This window comes from Alosa sapidissima, chromosome 21 (genome assembly GCF_018492685.1).
Source record: "Alosa sapidissima isolate fAloSap1 chromosome 21, fAloSap1.pri, whole genome shotgun sequence".
Taxonomy (NCBI): domain Eukaryota; kingdom Metazoa; phylum Chordata; class Actinopteri; order Clupeiformes; family Clupeidae; genus Alosa; species Alosa sapidissima.
Window position 1 is genome coordinate 8,919,102 of NC_055977.1, and position 21,086 is coordinate 8,940,187.

A 21,086-nucleotide genomic window follows, 5' to 3' on the forward strand; every position below is an offset into this window, starting at 1 on the left:
TGATTTGTTTCTGTGTGTGTGTGTGTGTGTGTGTGTGTGTGTGTGTGTGTGTGTGTGTGTGTGTGTGTGTGTGTGTATAAGAGAGAGACAGAGGGCCGATCGTATCGTATGGATGGATTATGCGCTATAAGGAGAGTATTGCGGGAACAGATGAGATGAGGGTAAGAAGACAGCTATAGCCAAACAGAGCAAAGAAGGGGGAATGAAGATAGAACATCACAGCCTAGGGTCAAAGGTCGGCGAAGCAGTGGAAGATAAAGAAGGGATTTAAGCAGAGTTGGAGGAGAGGGATGGATGGATAGAGAGACAGATGTATGGGTCGGGCCGAGAGATTCCCATTGACACTGCAGTCCACTTTGGCTCAGGCCAAAGGGCGTCCTGATGCCGAATTATCCATCCGATATTGGTTCGACCCAAGAGGTTAAAACAGTTGTCCAGTCATTGGGTGGGGCCCGCTTGGGAAGTGATGGGTTCAGCTTTGCTGAGAAGTGGTGTCGAAACAATGTGAGGAGGCATGATGGCAATGTGGGGGGAAAAAATAAATAAATAAAAAAGAAAGTGGACCAAGTTCATAGCTATTCCATCATCCTAGTTTCCCTTGAGTTCTGTCCCAGACAGCATGTTCCAGATCCACTTTCATAATCCCTTGTCTGTCCGTATAGAGACAGCTTTTCCTTCAGTTTTCATGCATTATTCCCACTCCACCTTCTTAGGGTTCTTGGAAAGATTAGAGAGTTCTACCAAACTGATTATTCCCACGTATTCAGTCTACCTCTCATTCCTTTGTAATCCTTAAAGATATGAGTTAAGCACTTCAAGATAGGTGCATCTCTTTAATCCCCTGGGATCCTGCATGCATCCATTTGCGTCTTATGATAGGACCTAGACAAAACAAGATGCACAGAAAGACGTAAAGACAATGAAGCAGATTATGGTTCTTTGAGAGAGAGAGAGAGAAAGACAGTATCCTTGAAATTGAGTCACACAATTGAATGAAATACAATCTAATCTCTTCTCTTTTAAACATGTCAGCTTTTACATCATATTTACTGTGCCTACAGAGTGCAAAACAGACAGCAACAAAAACGCTAACAACAACAACAACAACAAAACAACTAAAACAATTAATGGAGGTATGCAAGAAATTATTTCAAGCTCTTCTTTAACGAATGTTTAAACTGTTTATCCAGTGCAAATAGCTCACTGAGCTCACCTGCTCATTCCAGAGTTAGTAAGATACCCATGTGGTCAGTTTACAAATTTGACTTTAAAACCTTTGCTTATAGTCAATAATAACCCTCCCGCCAAATGTGTGAGAGTCAGTGCCATCAGCATTTCTGTAACTCACAGGACTGGGCATAGACTCAGCTGCAGCCTCAGTCTGTCTGACTACTGGATACTACCAGTTGCCAACATCTCCAGATGCACAGCTGAATTGATGTTTATCTGAATGATCATTTCATCTGTTGAAAAGAAAGAAAGATAAACAAAACAAAACAAAACAAAAACATAACACTAGCATACCTCCTTGACTTTCATGTTGTCTCCTGTCTCCTCTCCTTCTTTTGCCACTTTTCTCCTTCTCATCGTCTTCTTCTTCCTCTGTTTCTCTTGGGTGGCTTTCTGTCAGAAACCCACTCAGATTTGTCTTAATCCACACTCATCCATCTGTTCCTTCACTCCTCCCCCTTTCCCCCCTTCTCTTTCTCCCACATCCCTTCTTCCATAGTAGGAGTACTCATCCAATCCACTTGTCCCATGTGGTCCAGAGACCTCTCCCCCTTGATGTGATGATGATGTGTTTTAATTAAACCCGGAGAAGCTGGTGTGTGTGTGTGAGGGCCAGAGTGGAGGGGAGGCTTGTGGGAATCCCTGTGTGACACAGTCTTATGTGACCCGACCCCCGCTCACACAAGTGCAGCAGATCAGATCAGTCCACCGCAAGATCAGTCCAATCGCAGCCACGGCAACCCTGGGGAGGGGCAGAGTGGGGCCATCTCTGTGGACATCTGTCCACAGCTGTCCAATGACCCTCTACTCACTCACTCACTCACACACACACTCACTCACTCACTCACTCAGTCACTCACTCAGTCAGTCACTAACCTCACTCACTCACTCACTCACTCACTCAGTCAGTCACTAACTCACTCACTCACTCACTCACTCACTCACTACTCACTCACTCACTCACTCACTAACCTCACTCACTCATTCACTCACTCACTCACTCACTCACTATCTGTGCAGCCAGATTTTTGAGGATATGCATTATGCAAGAAACAATTGCAAGCCCTTCTTGAATGAAGGTCCAGGCTGTTAAGTGTAAATACAGTAGATTGCACCAGCTCATTTTAGACTCTCCATCTTACCAATTTACAAAGTAGGAAAGTGAGTGCCATCACAGGCATCCATACAGTGCCTATAAAAAGTATTCACCCCCTTGGATATTTCCCCTTTTATTGCTTTAATAAAATGAATCTTTGTCCATTTATTTTGGCCTTTTTAAAAAATAATTTACAAAAATCTCCTCTTTAATGACAAAGTGAAAGCAAAGTTCTACAAAGTAATTAATTAATTAAAAATATATAATGCAAAAACATATTTGCTTTACAGGCACTGTACATACATCATATCACTGTAAGAAATAGACCTTATTGCCTTTTGTTCTATTTTGTAAGTAAATATAAATCAAATAATCATAAAGACATGATAAACTAGGGAAAAGAAACAATTATCTCTGTTTGTTTTTCATCTCGCAAACTTGTAAAATTCAATTGACTCAACTTAAATATTTAATTATTTGTATCAGTGCAAGATCCCAAAGTTCACTAGTAGAATCATCAAGAATCATCAAGTCTTTCCTTAAGTTACTTCAACTTATAAAAATAACTAATGTAATTTCAACTAAATTTCATGAGTTAACACTAAAAAAAAGTCAGATTTCTTTACAATTTTCTGGTTTTGAAGACAACATATTATGATATTATAACATATGAAGAACATAACAACAAACAGTATAGCCTTGTCACTGTCACTTGTTGCATTTTATTTCCAGATTACATTTCAATAAGGATTGATATGTGATATCTATTTAAGAATATGTTGGCTGGGGCTGTGTCATTCTGGGAACAAACTTCCACTACACTTTCAAGTCAACATATTTATTTCAACTGATGATCCTATTTTGAAACAACATGCAAATTAATCAAGTTAAATTAATCTAATTGAACTTTTGATCTAATTGTAATTTTACAGTAGGACAGCCTCACAAACAGTATAGGCTACTTTTACAGGACTCTCTCTACAGTATAAGTAAATCATTATTAATTCTCCGCATGTGTGCATGCAGCCTACGCATGGTGTGAGTGTGTGTGTGAGGGAGAGAGCACAAGCTGGTAAACTGTTGCTAAATTTAGGCTACAATGATGCTAAGCATTGAAAATCAGATGCTAATTATGTGGGCAACAGTCTCTAACAGCGATCAATTGTCATTTTTTCTGTCGACAAGTTGTGAATTTGTTGTAACATTAAAACAGGGGACGACTTACTCTGCGCTCAAAGTGATGAGCTCCAGCGGTTTCCACTGTACAACAAAACACTCGGAAGAATCATGTGAACGATTTTCATTGGTTGTTGTGTTCAATCTTACCCTACAGAGGTGCTATTTCCTGATTGGCTATTATGACCCCTTTCTTTTTTTCCTTGTTTATTTTTATTGGCTGGTAAGTGACAGGCTCGAGTCATGACTAAAGCAGGCACGGAGATGCGCTCATAAATGCCGTTTACAGCGAGAGCAGCGCTAGAATTTTACTGGGGCACTGGAGACTTTTACTAAGGCCTAGTCCACACGTACCAAACCGATCTTTTTTTCCTCCGTCTTCCCTGGAACCGTATCAAGAATATTTGCGTCCAAACGGATCCATCTCAACACGACTCAACACGTTACTTCATACCCCAGGCCTATAGGTGGCACTGTGTCTTTACAGAAATTCACCAAAACTTGCAAAACTTGCGCTTTAAAAACAGACAGAATAGGCTACGGCGAAATGGCTAGTGCAAGGAAACTGATGGACTGATGGTGAACTGTCAACTGTAGCCAACTGTAAAACTAATAAACTTTATTTTACGGTTTGTGAAGGGTGCAGTCCTATCCTTTATTTGGCTAACGCAGGTAGGCCTACTAATCACCTTTACTCTCTTTGGTTGTAGGCTAGTCCGTGATTCACATTAGTTTTGGCTATCACCGCAATTAGGCTACTAAACGCAAGGCTTACCCAAGTTCTAGGCTATTCTGTCGCCACATTTATAATATTGCCATAAAACCTTCGTTAGTAACAGTCAATACTTTTGCCTGCATCAAATCGTGCATTCGCATTCAGTGTGCTACCATCGGCTTAACGTGAGTTCTAAGCGTCTTTGTATGCTTATATCTGATTTCACTCGACTGTGAATGCATGTATATATGTTGTAAGACATGTAAAATAAATGAATGACACTGGCACTACGCACAAATTAATGTAGCCTAAACTTACACCGCACTTTCCTAATAACTTAAGTTCTCTCGCGTCACTGACAGTAGCTAGAATGCATAAAAAAACACCGGGAAAAACAGTGTTCAGTCCACCAAGTCATAAGCTATCGGCGCTGCGCAGCATCAGTTGTGATATTTATCTTAACGCAGTGTAATCGTAGGTAATGTCATGTATGAAAACTAGTATTGTTAGGCAATACTATAAGTGCAAGTCCAGGGCAGCTGAGGTGTGGCGATGACATCATCAATACGCAAGCAGGATGTGCGGTCTCGCTGTCTAAACGAACTCAAACGGGCTACGGTTTCAGATTTCTCCACTCTGGGACCAGGTTTCAGAAAAGTGCGGTTTCGGGCAGTGCGTTTACAGGATTCGTTTGGACGCTCGGCCAAGACGAAGCAAAACCTCTGCGTTTAACCTAAAAAGCGTCTCCGTGTGGACAGGCCCTAAGGCACGTGCCCCAGTGAATAAGGTCTAGTGACGCCCCTAAAGTCCTCCTTAATTACAATACCGAGACCTTCGATTAGTTGGTATTAATAGATATGGAAGCATTTGATTTAACTTGAATATTTGAGTTATTTACTTGTCATCACTAAACAAAAAAAAAAAAACAGTGAAATAGGTTGACTTTTTAAAAGTAAAACCTACGACGGAGTATTAGGGCCACACATGAAGAAAAAAAATATTTTTGCCATGGCGAGATTAAACTCGACATGTTGACTTTAAAGTCGACATGTCGACATTAAACTCGACATTTCGAGAATAAAGTTGAAATGTAATGTCGACTTTAATCTCGACGTGTCGACATGCTGACATTAAACTCGCAATAGGCCCTACTGTTTAAACATAGCCTACACAGTTTAAGCTATGTAGCCTACACTAATACACAATATGTTACATAAAAGAAAAATGATCTTTAAATAGGTGTTATTTTAGATAGATTGCTAGATTGCAGATATTCAGATAGATTGCGTCTTGTCTGTTAACTACTCATTGCAGTCATCGTGAAGTGCTGTCTCGCGGTTATGGAAATACCATGCACTATGCCGTTTAGGCTAAATAGCTAGAAAAATATATGTATCCAATGATATGTTTCTATACAAAATGTTATTTCACTCTATTTTACGTGGTTAAGGCCACTGCACATCCAAATAACTGCCCTTCATGACCCACAGGCCGTCACTCTCCGGGATAACATGGCAAAACTCATTTTTCTAAAACTGCTTTTCCATGTCTCACCTGCAATACGTATAGGAGGCTAGAAACACATAGCCTAAGCATATATACTATTTTGATCCCGTGAGAGAATATGTGTGCATGCACTTTATTTATGCACTTTGTGTGCATATGTGTGGATGTAGGCTACCACCCTACATGTGGTGGTCGGGAGGACAGCTTCATTCGTCCCTCCATAGACATTCAGCAATAGGCTGTTTTGCATCCATTACAAACAAGCAACGTCAAAGTCTAGGATTAGGGAGAGCGCCTGGTATGCCTCTAGTGCATAAGCATGAAGTTGAACCTTTAGATGAAAAACAACACTTTAATAATAGGCCTACAATAAATAAATAAACCGCTATGACGTTTAGGCTACTTTTGACCATCGCATTTATCGCCTGTAACTCCGTGATAAGGACCTAACAGCGAAGTATTTGGCTGAGCAACGTAGGTTATGTTCTATGTTTTGTCCACATGATATAGGCTTATGTCTAATCATTGTTGCACTCGAACACTCTGAATTATTGTTGCACTTGTTGCATTGTTTCATTCGTCCTCCCGTTCAATCGCCCCGAGCGGTCGTTCTCTCTCCAAACTAACTTTATTCTCAACATGTTGAGTTTAATGTCGACACGTCGAGATTAAAGTCGACATGATATTTCAACTTTATTCTCGAAATGATGAGTTTAATGTCGACGTGGTGACATTAAAGTCGATACGTCGAGATTAAAGTCGATATTACATTTCAATTTTATTCTCGAAATGTCGAGTTTAATGTTGACATGGTGACTTTAAAGTCGACATGTCGAGTTTAATCTCGTCATGGCAAAAATAGTTTTTCCTTCATGTGTGGCCCTAATACTCCGTCGTAAAAACCAGACAATTTGTTTACATTTGTACATTTATCCACTTATTTTTTACGTGTTCCTTCAATGAAACAAATACAGATTACCCCTAGGCAGGGGGAAAATAGATAGGCATCTATGATATCATAACAAGAAATAAATTCTAATCCAATGTACAACGTGGCAAAGCAGATAATAGAAGAACAAAACAATTTCTTATCTACAGAAATGTCTGTCATATTTAGTTCATGAAGAACTCAAGAATAAGAACAAACAAAATGTAAATTCATGACTCAAGTGAAAGTAAGCACCAGGTTGCCAAAAGTTTCTCTGACACCAAAATTGTTTTTCTGTTCCACAAGGAGCCCTTATATAAGAACACATTTAAGGAGTCTAACAACTTAACATTCCTCTATTTCAAAAATGATATACATTGAGATGCACTTTTACATCCTGGATGATGAAGGCCTGTCTTGACTCGGTCAGGCATTGTGCTCTCATACGCCCTCTGTTGACCACTTCGAGGTACTATATTTGATGTATAGCTGATGTTTGGGACAGTGTAGGGACAGTGCCCCTGGAGCGACTCGGGGTTAAGTGCCTTGCACAAGGGTACAAGGTGACACATATGCAGTTAAAACTATCCTACGCTTTAGTTAGCATGCAAATGTAGAGATACGCTAATGTGCAGTATGTAAAATTACCAAATATTTGTAGGCATCTGGTAGGCTAAGGATCATGTTTCTGTGGTAAACCTAGATCAAGATGATCTAACGAGTGTAATTAAATTTGTATTACATATGTATAGATTAATATAAACATACATCACATACAATATGTGCAGGCTCACAGTTACACACGCACAGACACCCACATAATTGACAACAGTCTCCAGTGTGTCACTTGTCCAGTTTATTTCTCAATTGTGCACTTTCACAGGGAAACAACACTGCTTTGACATACCTGGTAAAATAAATATATAATTTTTTTAAAATATAAAACCAACTCATATTTCTGACTATATATGTATACCATCAATAACAATAACAACAGACATCAACACAGACCACCCCTCGGCTGAAAAAGAGAACAGAACTGCACAGAGAAGGTCCTCCACGTTTAATGTATTATTGTTTGTTTGAATGTATTATTGTTTGTTTGATTGATTGCATCATGTCATTGCTTTTCTTCAGTCTGAAGCCACAGGCACTCCGATCAACCAATATGATGGCCTACTGGTTTGATTGATAAGGAAAACAGCTTTTCAAACTTACAGGGGGATATTTCAAGTACGTGGTTTAGTGGCAATTCTGGGTAAGTTAACTTAGAGTAAGTGGTAAACCTCCTAATAGAAGAGCTGTATGGATTAATTCTCCTTACAAAACAATGCCATAGGGCTCTTGTTGTTGGAGGTTTACCACTTACTCTGAGTTAAAGGAGAATGAAACATGATACCGAGTGTGAACGTACGTCTCATAGCCCATCTCGGCTTGTCCCATGCACTCCAAAATCTGGCGCTAGTTAGCCGATGCTACCAACAGCTTTTTCAATGGTGGTGCTTCGGCATCGGGCTAGCCATGCAAATAAATCACTGTTTTACACCATTTACGAGGCTCAATGTATCTCCACACTTCATTGGTAGACTTCCGAGGGCCCTGACATTTAAAACGAGACAATGAGAACTTTGAAAAAGCACTGGTAGTTTACTTACAAGACGATTTATACAGACAGTATCTTTACAAAGTTTAGCGTTTGCAGCCATCTTGAATTTAGTCACGATATGTAGAGCGACGAGTAAGAATGAACAGGTATGATAAGGGATCAGATTCCAAAAAATAATTCAGTGGAAATGCATGGATTCCAGTTTCTTCCAGTAGCAGCAACTGGAATCCATACATTTCCACGGAATTATTTTTGGAATCTGATCCCTTATCATACCTGTTCATTCACACTCGGTATCATGTTTCAACACACTTTAGGTCAATATCACACCTGAATTCTCCTTTAACTTATCCAGGTTTGTCACTAAACCATGTACAGTACTTGGAATACCCCCCAGATGACATAACAATCCAACAATTGAAATAAATAAACAAACAAGTAATAAATAAGTAATTAAATAAATAAATACATAAATAGCAAACCAGGCTATTGTCCCATTTATCTGTTAGAACTGTCCTCTGACATAATGCAATGCATGATTGGAATGTTCCAGAAGCAAGACAAAACAGCAAAAGTCTGTTTAACAAGTTTTCCCTGTGGCTCCTACAAACCTGTGCTTATTTGCAACCTTCTCTCTAAGCTACAGAATCATCACTCCAATATATCTGTCCATGAAACAAATATCGAACATAACAAGATAAAAAAAAAACATAATTAACTGATATGATTTCACTCATCTGAAGAGTAGCAAGCCCCATGGTGGTCGGTTGACTGATGTGCACTATTAGGCTAGCTGCTGCATGGAGCTATGCTCTTTCCGTCATCTGATGTCAGCCATGATCTCTGACCTGACAATGCTTGAGGAATCAAAGTCTTTTTTTTTTTTTTTTTACTGAAACAGTGGCTTTGTGTAGGTCAGTCTCTGGGGGCGAGTCACATCTGAAGAGACCCTCCCAAAGTTCTTGACTCAACTGAGGAGCCTGAAGGTTTACACTGATGTCAAAGGAAGGAGGGCATTTCACATACATCCAAACCCCCCCTTTCACAATTCACATCCTCCAAGAATGAAAATACAGCACGGGGAGGATTAAGGGCTTCTACACACAGTTGCGTTCCATCAACGCATGCCAGTGGGTGTTCCCGACGGTAGCTATGCAAATGACTTCAGGTATAACCGTAATTTGATTGGCTGGTGCCGTCCATCGATTGGCTTGATTGGCCGGTGCCGTCCGTCTCAACGCGAGCGACGGGAGCAACGCGACGCAACGGACCCACAATTCAGTTCGGCAACGGATGACATAACCCCATGAAAAGTGAACGTGGTGCGTCTCCAGCACTGCAACGCACGCAACTGTGTGTAGGAGCCGTAACTAAACAAAAAAGGCTCTACATAATTCTCTCACTCTTCCTCTCTCACACACACACACCTGTTCAGTCAGCCTATACATTCACTCTACTGAGGGATTCAACAGACATGCATTTCCTTCCTCCAGATGAAGGTAAAGACCACATATGCGCATATTATGCTTCTTATTGACTTTTATATAGTGTTTTTGTAATCTCCAAACATCATGTATATCTTACAGTAAGGTATATCACACATACACTGGAGGCTTGCAGGTGCAGCATCAGGGTTGATAGGTGGTGGGGGATGGGTGGGTGGGTAGTTCATAAGATATGGATGACAGGATATGATGTATACAACATTCATAGGATATGGATGTCTTCAGATGAGGAAAGGGTTGTTTGTGTTTGCACCAGTTACAAACATGCCAACACCACCACCACATGGCGGCTGAGGAGGTGGAACAGGCATCCTCATCCCAGTCGGCATTGGGGAACCAGCCATGCCACTGGGAGACCCTCCGTAGGGAACCCCTTGCCGGATGGGTGCCACCATCCCAGCTCCCCAGATGGGGGACGAGGCATGAAATCCCCCCATGGGGGTGAGGTGGTGACGCGGCACCCCCTGGGGGACGAGTGGGGTATAGCTGGATGCACCTGCGAGCCTGGTGCTTAGGGGTTGGAAGCGTTTTGGGGTGACGGGGTTGAAACCAAAAGGGCTGTGTGCCACAGGGGTGGTTTGGTTGACCCCTTCTTTACTAGGCATGGTTAAATCCAGGGACAACCCATCTAGCCATGCTGAGAGGCCTGGGAAAATGGAGGGAGAGAGGGAACAAATACGAAACAAAAGGGGAGATAAAGGGGGAGATGGGATGATGATAGATGGGTAGGGATGAGCGTAAAGGAGGGAGTGAGAGAGAGAAAAAGAGAATGGGCAAGAGAGAGAGAGAGAGATGGGAAGACCAATGAGGATGACTTCTACACAACTACATCTACCCAGGGAGGGTCACATGACTTTTTACCTGCTATAAGGTACATCTACTTCAGAGTCAAATACATAGGGAAGGGGTTGGAAAATCACAAGCACTTAGTTTGAAATTAATGGCTGAAGGAGTATACTTCTCCCTCATCTCTCGCTCTCTCATTCTCTCCCTCTCCGGTTTACTCTTCCTTACCCTGGGGAGCTTTTGTCTTTGCTCCTTCTGTTAGGTTCCCTGCAAAACAAAGCAATGGCCAGATGCTGTTGTGATTTCACTCATTATTTCCATCTAGCACGTTAATTCTATTCTAGCACATTAATCTTGATTCCTAAGATTCTTGTGGACTGAAAAAAGATCATAAAAACAAAAATGTACCTCAATCAGGAATATAAGCCAACTATGTGTGTCTGGCAGAGCAGGAACAGTGTTTGTTTTTCTCAAATAATGTGCAAAGTTACAAACCATTATTAGCACTTTTGGTTGGCGTTCCCCAAGCATCTGTAGAGCCTCCACCTCCAAAGGGGTCACCACTGGGGCTGGTGGCGGCAGCTGGAGGAGCCCCCCATGGGTCATTTCCACTAGGAGGAGAAGTGGCTGTGGAGATTCAACTGATTAGCACCTCATAAGGTTAACATAGCTTAAACCTAGCTGTTAGCATATTTTGAGACATGACATTAAGGCTCTCAAGTCCTGTGATTCTAGAGACATACTTTCAAGGTAACAAGAAACAGTTGAGGAATAACCACTGCATTATGTATTATCCAAGGGTTACTTGGCTAAAATATTACTGATCAACAAGGAAATGTTAAGTGTCCAAATGTAGCATAGGACTGGAACATGGACTGGAATATGACAAAACATGCTTGGCTGATTATAAAAACATAAGCTGCATAAAATAAGTATGTTCCTATCCCATAACCATACAGAGTAGATGGAAAGTGTAAGCGTACTCGGGATTTAGCAAACTGCACATTTAATACAAACAAAACATACAAGCTGGTGTACTGGAAGAATCTATTAACAGATAAGCAGCATCATATAATCTAAAATGGTGGGTGGTATGATGTTAAACTTGCTAATATGCTAAACTTGCTAATATGCTACTGCAGACATTTTACCTGGGGCACCCCAAGGGTCACTGTCTGCTTTCTTGCCATCACCAAATGGGTCGCCAGGGGACAATGCTGATGCCCCATCCCCAACTCCACCCCAGGCGTCTGCCTTGGTCTGTGGGGCCTCTGCTGGTGCGTCCCATGGATCTGGTTTGGTAACTGGTGCTTCTACCGGTGCATCCCAAGGATCTGACTTGGTTTCAGGTGCTTCTGCCGGTGCATCCCATGGGTCTGATTTTGTTTTGGGAGGCTCTGCTGGTGCATCCCATGGGTCCAGTTTGGGTTCTTGGGACTCCAAGGGTGTATTAAATGGGTCTGGTTTGGGTTCTTGCACCTCTGTTGGGACGCCCCAAGGGTCAGAGCTGGCTGGGGCTGCGTCAGGTGAGGTTTTGGCAGCGGGTGTCTCCCATGGGTCTGATTTAGCCGGTGGAGATTCCACGAGTGCATCGAGTGATGCCCCCCATGGGTCGCTGCTGGCCGGTGCAGAATCGTTTGGGACAATGTCTGATCCTCCACCAAAAGGATCACTGGTGGCAGGGGTATCTTTGGATGGGGCATCTACTGTGATGCCTGAATCACCCCATGGATCATTGCTGACAGGGGCAGAATCTTTTGTGGTGTCACTTGCTCCTCTATCCCAAGGGTCGTTCGCTACAGGTGCTTCTGTGGATGGCACATCTCCAGATATGCCCCATGGGTCGTTGCTTACAGGGGGAGACAATTTTGGGGCAATGTCTGACCCACCACCAAAAGGGTCATTTGTTGCAGGAGCGTCCTTTGATGGGGCATCTCCTGCAGCACCCCAAGGGTCATTGCTAGGTGGAGGAGATTCTTTCGGGGCAAAGTCTGATCCCCCACCCCAAGGATCATCACTTGCTGGAGTATCTTTTGATGGGGCATCAACCGAACTACCCCAAGGGTCGTTGGTGGTGGGGGGAGATTTTTTGGGGGCAGTGTCTGATCCCCCACCCCAAGGATCATTACTTGCTGGAGCATCCTCTGATGGGGCATCTCCAGCACCACCCCATGGATCATTGCTAGCAGGTGCAATCTCCTTTGGCGCACTGTCAGCTCCTCCACCCCAAGGATCATTAGTTGCAGGAGCCTCTTCAGATGGAGCAGCCTCTGATCCCCCACCCCAGGGATCTTTGCTGGCAGCAGCTGGTTCGCTTGCGCCTCCCCAGGGGTCATTTTTAGCTGAACCGTCATCCTTTGGAGGTTCGGAAGGGGCGCCCCACGGGTCTGAGCCAGAGGGTGGTGCAGTGGTGGCCCCCTGCTCCCATAGGTCTGGTTCCGTATCACCCTCCTTTGCCTGGAGACAAATAGAAAAGGATCAATTGAATAGAAGGTAGAAAGAAACAAACAAACAAAGAAACAAACAAAGACAGTGTGCGCGGGAGATGACACCATATAGGAATCCAGACAAATGCCAGACATTTTGAGTATCAAGCAAGGCGGGGATAGATTCATGTATTTAAACCTGATCAGATGCCCTATAATATTGGCTTAATATATTGGCTGGGCTTGAAAGAGCTTTATAAAAAACACAAAAAGGGACATATATGATTGTACCCGTCGCTCCTCTGCTTTCTTTTTCTCCTCTTCCTTGCGCCTCTCTTCCTTCTTGGCAGCCATCTCGGCCATGAGTTCGGCCACTGAAGGGATGTTATCCAGCTTGGGGAGGCCAGTGTAGGGTGCGATCACTGGCTTTTCTTTCTCTGCTGCTGCTTCTGTCGCAGCTACAGGTAGAAATTGGACAATGGTTATAGAACTTTAGCAGTTAGGATTAGGAAACAAAAATATGAGTATAGTACAAAGTACAAAACACTAGCATTTTCGCAGTCATGTAGCAGGATATGGCTTGTCACTGCTAAGTACCTGTGATTGCCTTTGCTAGTTTAACAAACATAAATACTGTGTACATACGAGGTACAAAGTTAGGCTTTTTATATTCATGTAGCAGGATATGGCTAGTTGCTGGAAAGTACCTGTGATGGGCTTTACTAGTTTAACAAACAAACTGTATGTAGATAGAGATAGATAGATACTTGATTGATCCCTAGGGGAAATTCAAGGTCACAGTAGCATACAGACAACATACACACACACATTTACTAAAAGCAGAAAAAGTAATTAAAAGTATATAATATAAAAAAACACAACTAAGCAGGACTGTAGAAGATAAAGAATATACTAATATACTAAAATACAAATTATCCTAAATAAAACTTAATCTAAATCAATTCTAAAAAAACAGTATCCACATAGTGGGTGATTAATCAATCAGGTGCGCTTGCAATGACTGAAGCAGGGACTGAGCCTGTGGTCCTCTGTGCATAAGGTAAGGTAAGGTGCTCTTTGTGAATGAGTGTCATGGTGATGGTGCAAATGAGTAAGTCAAACGAGTAAGTCAAACAGTGCAACATGTATATGATGTATGTATATGAGAACAAAGTAGTATTTGTACAGTCATGTAGCAGGATGAGGATAGTTGCCACTAAGTACCTGTGGTTGCCTTTTGTAGTTTATCTTTATGTTTCATGGCCATTTCTCGCTCTTCCTTGAGCTTCTCTGGATCCTCAATCAACACCAGCACAATCTTTGCTTTCTCTCTGATGGTAGCACCCTGTGAAAACAACAGTTGACGTCACCATATTAACCATGACTTCACAATGTGTGTGTTTTCATGAACAGTATGTATGTGTGCTGTGTGTGTGTGAGTGAGAGCACTATGGAATTAGGGCTCGGATTCAGGTCATATTGTGTCACATCTCCCGCACCTGGTCTTTGCCGTCTTTGTCTACGGCGCGGAACTCGGTAAGAGCTTTGACCACATGGACGTTCTCCTGGCTGGCAGTGACCACTCCATCTGCGCCCGTCTTCAGCAGATACTCCAACAACACAACAGACTGACAATGTGGAAGAGAGAGGGAAGAGGAGGAAGGAACGGAGGCATGAGTAAATTTCAATCACATGGCAGAAGGCAGAAGCACACACACTTGCCAGATTTTTTGTCTCCTGTGTCCTATAACCAAAGCCAGTAATAAAATGGAATAAAAACAAGTAGTGAAAACAATGTGAAGTACATTTGATCTCGGCATTGTTATTTATGTGTGTGTGTGTGTGTGGCTATGTACTGTATGTTTATGTAAAACATGAAAGTATGAGTGTGTGTGTATGTTCATGCTGTGCCCACCAAGACCGTTGATATCTGAGCCACTGATGCTGTTGGACCCTGGGGCTAATTGCATTGAGGCAGCTCTTCAATCATGAATAATTTAAAGCCACATCAACATACTAAGTGCCCTGCCATGACCCATGCATAGCAAGCCCATGTGGAGACAGACCGTTTACAAAAGCTATAACAACACTGGCAGTTACTGTTTACTGTTACTGATGTCAACAACAGCAGGCTGTATTACGTCCATAGTCCTCTATGGCAACAGAAAGGGCAGGCGGATTATGCTCTTCACCAGCTGTAGGTATGTGTAGAGATGAGGATTTTTTACATTTAATGAGTGGAGGTTTTCTTTGCAAAACGCACGTTTGCCCATACAATGCAATAAATACATTCAACACAAAAAAGTGGGGCTGGGTTGTTCTGTTTCCATAGTAACAAAGCTTTCTTCTCTCTTCTTCTGTCATCTTCCTCTCATTTCCTTCTACTTCTCTCTTTTCCATTACCTGGTTCTGGGGCTGAATGATTTTGGGGAAAATATCTATTTTTTCCTTACAGATATTGGTAAAAGTAGGCTACTGATTGATGTAGTATTAATTGGCACTAATTAATTGATAATTAATAATTAAGGTCTCCTCTGCATTGTAGCTTGAATGTTATTCCTTATTTTTGTAAGTCGCTTTGGATAAAAGTGTCTGCTAAATTAATACATGTAAATGTAAATGTACTGTAGATATTGTGATTGCAATTTGATTTCTAATCAAGATTCTAGTCAAGATTCAGTTCAATATTCACAACGTACCGGTAATACGTTTAAAAATAAGTCTACTGTACATTCATTGTTTTGGTGCCTATGGTGCTTTTTAAAATGTTGATACATGTTCACAGTGTTGCCACAGGAAGTATCAAAATACTCACAAAAAATGAGTTGTGAGCTGTACTATTAGTTATGGCTTTGGTAATTGTATTATAGTTAATTTAATTTTTTAATAATTGTATTTAATAATTTAATAATTGTATTAAATTGCTATTTTGATTAAAAATCGATTAATCTTTCAACCCTACCTGGTTCCAATATTATGCTATCTTGACATCTGTTCATAGCCATCATAGCCTTTGGACATATTGTAATGACTATCTGTTGTTACTGACATCTGTGGGTGATAGTATCTAGATAGTTATAGACTAAATGTAAGTGTAATCTCTAGAAATATATGTAGAAAGCCATAGAAATATATGGTGACAGCAGTGATCTGCTACAACAGCAGTATCCTTGAGCACATCAAGTAGGGCAGGGTGCTAACAACATCGGGGTCAGGAACATTGATGGGCAAAGTGCAAAGTCTTAAGTCTAACTAAAGCTAGACAAAATGTATTTGCTAGTTTAACACCATGGGCAAGGCATTAAAGCGCCAACATTGAGGAGTCAGCTCAATGCTTCCATGTACCACACAATGCCTGTATTTGCTTGATAACAGACTTTGCACTTTGCCCCAGGTGTTAAGACAGTCATGATATTCATCTACAGCCCACAATACAGCACACTGTATTCATCTGAACTCGTTTGGCTTTGACAACTCGGCCACACACTTTATTCCTCTCAACTAGTCTCCTGTCTTACTTTTTCAACATATCCCACTCCACGCTTCACTCAATTCTCCTCTCTGTATCTATTTAAATCAATCTTTATATATAACCATAACCATATCCATAACCATACAGTGTCAGTAAAAATTTGAATCTTCTCAAGGTGCTTTGCACAGCCCTGAACCTCCAAGATAAAGCACTAAGGTGACTGTTGCAAGGAAAAACACTTTTAAATGGATGAAACAGCCCTGAACCTCCAAGATAAAGCACTAAAGTTGGGGTCATTGAACTGTGGTCTAGTAATAACCTAAACCAGTCTCCTCTTGAACCTAGAGTTTAGAACTAGACTGTTCCCGCACAAGCACAGGCCCTTCCCTCGTCGTGCGGGTTACACAAGGAAAAACACTTTTAAATGGATGAAACAGCCCTGAACCTCCAAGATAAAGCACTAAGGTGACTGTGGCAAGGAAAACACTTTTAAATGGATGAAATAGCCCTGAACCTCCAAGATAAAGCACTAAGGTGACTGTGGCAAGGAGAACACTTTTAAATGGATGAAACACTGAGCAGAACTCAGCTCATTAAGGGGGTTATTTGATGTCTGTAACTCTCTTTCTTTTGAATCTCTCACTCTGCCTCTGTTCCGTCACAACTTTTTACATTACATTACATTTGGCTGACGCCTTTATAGCCAAAGCGACTTACATCAAGGTAAACAGTTTAAAGCTTTTTAAAACAATTCTCTCAACAATTCTAGAAAAATTGAAAACAATTTAGAAGGTAAAGTACAATAAGAAAAAGTACATTAGTGAGTGCTGTTTTTATACAGTCAAGTGTCAGTTCTAGTCAGGTGGTAAGTGCCAGAATTAGTAAGGCCAGTTGTAAGTAGTGCTACGAGAGGACATTCTCTGAAGAGCTGGGTCTTCAGGAGTTTTTTGAAGATGGCATAGAACACAGTGGTCGTCTGGGTTTCTCTTATCTGCACCTCTCCTCTCCTCTCCTCTCCTCTCCTCTCCTCTCCTCTCCTCTCCTCTCCTCTGAGCTCACCTTGTACACGTGCCTCCAATTCTTGGCGACGTCGTTGAGGCGCTTGAATAGCATGCTTGTGATTTCATTGCAGGCCACCACGTTGTACGTCAGGTCTGAGATGTCGGACATCTGGGAGCTGGAGGGGCCCCAGGGGTCGTTAGAGGTGGCCTCTCGGACCTGGCAGCAGCAGGAGGGAAAAGAGAGATATGTCGAGTCATGCTCTGAAGCGCTGATGCCAGATGCAGGATTGGCCACGCTGTATGCGCTGTACTTTGCTTACGAATGTGAATCTAACGTAGCATTTGCTCATTCTTGACAACTGGCTTATAGTATACCCCCCCAAAAAAATACTGCTTAACCTACTCACAGTCTACATTCTCAGCTTGACTAATATAAATTGTGATACGCAGTCATTTCCCTCAATTGCAATTGCCCAGAGAGTACTGCACAGTAATCCATGTTTTCACATGCGGACTCCATCAGTGCTGCATTGTATCAAGTCAAACAGATGTGTGTATAAAATAAGTGTGTCTTACAGTAGGTGGTGAGTATGTCAGGTGAGCACTAATCTTGTTTGAATTATTCCTGTTTTTTTTTTTTATATAAAAAAAACTGCATCTATACAGCAAATATTAGCTAAGGTGACAGGTGAGTATAGCGTAAATATTGGATCTGACCTTGACTTCAGCCTCAGAGAAGTTCTGGACCAGGTTCTTCAGTGTTCTACGCAACATTGAGTGCGTCATGGTGACAGATAAGTTGGCGTACCGCTGTGGACCAATCAGACAAATACATAAAATGAAACAAAACAAAAAGTACAGCGATCCACACATGCACAATAAAACACAAATGTATAAACAGATATTACATAACGTTTAATATAGCATTACATGCTACACTTCAATCAGAACAAAACGGTGTTAAACAAAGCTCTATGAAAAAAGTTTATGGAGGTAGCTTGCCATTTTTCTTCTACACCCATCTACAGAATTTAGACAATAACATTCAAGTCAGAGAAATGTCTGTTCTACAGAACAAACTTGTCCACTCAATTAACTATTGCAAACAAATAGTGTATGGACAAGTTACTATTGCAAACAAATCTGTTCTGAGAAAATGACAACAGATTGTGGAAAATCAACAAAGTAAACTTCATCTATAGACCCTTTCCACCAAACCTATTTGGGAACCAAATAGAACATTCAAGCATTGTTTTTGTTTTTATTGTTGAAAGGGTCTATAGGCAAAGACATCTTTTGACATGTGTTGTGAGCTGTATCTCTACTGCCCTCTTCTTTAGGGTTTCATGAGCTAAACAGAAACAGCATCATCCTTACAAAGAAACAGTAAAATGTTTGTTATGTTGTTGTATACAAAATGTTAACATTAACTGTTTTTTATTGTATGTGTTTTGTCTTGTATTTGTCTGTCATTTGCTACATTTTGTATTGTGCTATGGACCATTTTTTGTGTCTTGAATAAATAATGAATTAAAGTACAACAGTGAAGGCCCTGTGTCCCTATAAAACAGCAAGAGTGTTTGAAACAGGCACGTCATTTACCATTTATGCTGACCTCTTACCAGTCTACCTATATCAATGCTAAAGCAATTGGCACCACTGTTGCTAAAACGGCAGAACAAGCCATTAAAACACCATGGTCATGGGCTCAAAACCCAAGGTGCACATATACTGACATCTGCGGGTAATGGTATCTTTTAAATGACTACATGCAAGTTTTTTTCTCTAGATAGATTATACATAATATATATTATACAAATATATAGTGACACCAGTGATCCACCACAACAGTAGTATCCTGAAGCACATCTGGTAGAGCAGGGTGCTTGAGTGAAGCTTTTTCAACAACATCGATGTAAGGTGTTTGGTAGTCAGGGAGCAAAAACAGATATGCACCTGTAGACTATAACACAGTGAATCCCTCTGAATTACAGCATCTGCCAAACACCCAACCCCCTCCTGCAAATTAATTACAACAAGTGTGCAGCTGTTTGAGGACAGAGAGAGATCTTGTCTTGTTATTCCTTTCTCTTTTAAATCTATTTTAAAGTTAGGCCTACACCACTTGTCTTGAGAGTGTCTTATTCACTTTCCCAGAGAAAAACACACTCTGGGCACTGCTTTCTTCGTATGACCACAAATGGAGTAATGGACTCTTGCAACACAACTCACGTTTTGTTTCAATTGATTTGCACAAGAGTCTAGGGTTGGGCTCCCCTAAACTCTCCTCGGTAATAGTCCTAGCTCAGGCAGGCAACTATACAGTTTTGAATAGCCAAACCCTTGCAGTTGCATTTGGCTGTGAGGCATCATCGTGAACAGGATATATAAACTCTTGGCTCGCTCACCTGATCGCAAAGGTTGGTGGAGGGCTCCCTGTGCTCTGGGCTCACTAGCTGCTAGTAAACAGTGCCTCCCGCCAGGGCAGCAGCATTAGCTCGGACAGCCACAGGGCTGGAGAATTTAGCCTACAAAAGCAAGAAATGTATATTTTACACCTGGACAGAGATACAGGTCAAACAGCTGAGGCTTCTACCCACCTCCTGTGCTGCTGTGCACGGAAGACAGCACATCTCGAATCGTAGGCTACATAACGGATGTCATCGAGCATAAAAACAAAAGTGAACTGAAAAATACAGCAGTTGTCAAATTAAGATAGAAGTCAAGTTGAGACATCGGTGCAAGCGGTACGTGGTAGGACAGGAAGAGGGAAATACGCTTAAATTAATACTGAGCACTGAACAGATATCCGTCTGCAAGTCACAAAGGATTAGCCTAATTGTTGCAAGGAAACATTGTTGCTTTGACATCCAACTAGCAGCAGGGGATGCGCCGTTTGTAACAGTTGACAATACTATGAAACGTTACAATATGACATTTCATTCTATAGGCCTGTGGATTGTTTGAAGCCAACAGACAGTAGGCTAGTATCAAGTGGATAGCCTACAGTTAGGCTACCTAGGCTATGACAACCTTCTACATTGGGGCAGGTGCAAATTCATTTAGCTGCTAAGAATCCATTTCAACTGCACTACGTATCAGCGAAATAACCTACTACTTCCCTGTACGCATGGCCACATATGTTCTGATGCACAGGTATACAACACAGAAGAAGGAAATCGTGATCTGAAAGGATAGGCTCGCTGCATGCATCAGCTGAACCTTCTTCGGAGATAGTAACATGACACCTCCTTCTGCTCTTGCAGTTCTAGACGGATGTGGGAGCTGTTCCATATTTCAGTGCTGAAAGGTCCATTGCGCATCATAAGCAAGGCTGCATCTTACTGTGATGAAAATAAACAGCATTTTCCCATTTTAGTAATAAACATACCAACCTTGGGTGATGGGGAAGGGAAGGAAGCAGCTTCTTCTAGGCAACTAAGGAAATTTCCGCTTCCGTTTTGCGTCCACCTGTCTAAAGATAGCTGCTCACAATCTTAAATCCCTCCCCTTCTTAGAATATTCACGTAGTGGGCGTATTTACACTCGTTAAACATTACTGTAAAATCAATTTAAGCATTGTTAAAAAAAAATAGAATCGACTTGTTTAACGTGGTTGCTTTGCCCTGATCTGTAACA

At 41.6% G+C, this 21,086-nt stretch overlaps 1 protein-coding gene across 3 annotated transcripts; it reads right to left on the reverse strand.

Moving 5' to 3' along the window:
- Positions 1-9,493: 9,493 nt before the first annotated feature.
- epn1b (epsin 1b) lies at positions 9,494-20,998 on the reverse strand. 3 transcript variants are annotated; one of them, XM_042077740.1, is made up of 12 exons: positions 20,843-20,998; positions 19,856-19,975; positions 18,165-18,257; positions 17,506-17,664; positions 14,474-14,602; positions 14,199-14,319; positions 13,266-13,432; positions 11,952-13,005; positions 11,700-11,909; positions 11,044-11,175; positions 10,777-10,815; positions 9,494-10,408 (listed from the first exon to the last, which is right to left on the reverse strand). In XM_042077740.1, exons 3-12 carry the CDS (start codon positions 18,231-18,233, stop codon positions 9,984-9,986), a joined length of 2,505 nt encoding a protein of 834 aa, XP_041933674.1. In that variant the 5' UTR covers positions 18,234-18,257; positions 19,856-19,975; positions 20,843-20,998; the 3' UTR covers positions 9,494-9,983. The 3 variants fall into 3 exon arrangements, with proteins under 3 accessions (XP_041933674.1, XP_041933671.1, XP_041933673.1); XM_042077737.1 differs by having other exon boundaries at positions 11,700-13,005; positions 20,843-20,997; XM_042077739.1 differs by having other exon boundaries at positions 11,700-13,005; positions 20,839-20,997.
- Between the last annotated feature and the right edge of the window lie 88 nt (positions 20,999-21,086).

Excerpts from the sequence above, each read along its gene's own strand:
- epn1b (XM_042077737.1), bottom strand. The coding sequence starts at position 18,233 with ATGACGCACTCAATGTTGCGTAGAACACTGAAGAACCTGGTCCAGAAC. Across the intron at positions 17,665-18,164 it reads TCTCTGAGGCTGAAGTCAAG|GTCCGAGAGGCCACCTCTAA; the intron begins GTCAGATCCAAT and ends TGCTGCTGCCAG. Across the intron at positions 14,320-14,473 it reads ACAAAGACGGCAAAGACCAG|GGTGCTACCATCAGAGAGAA; the intron begins GTGCGGGAGATG and ends TTGTTTTCACAG.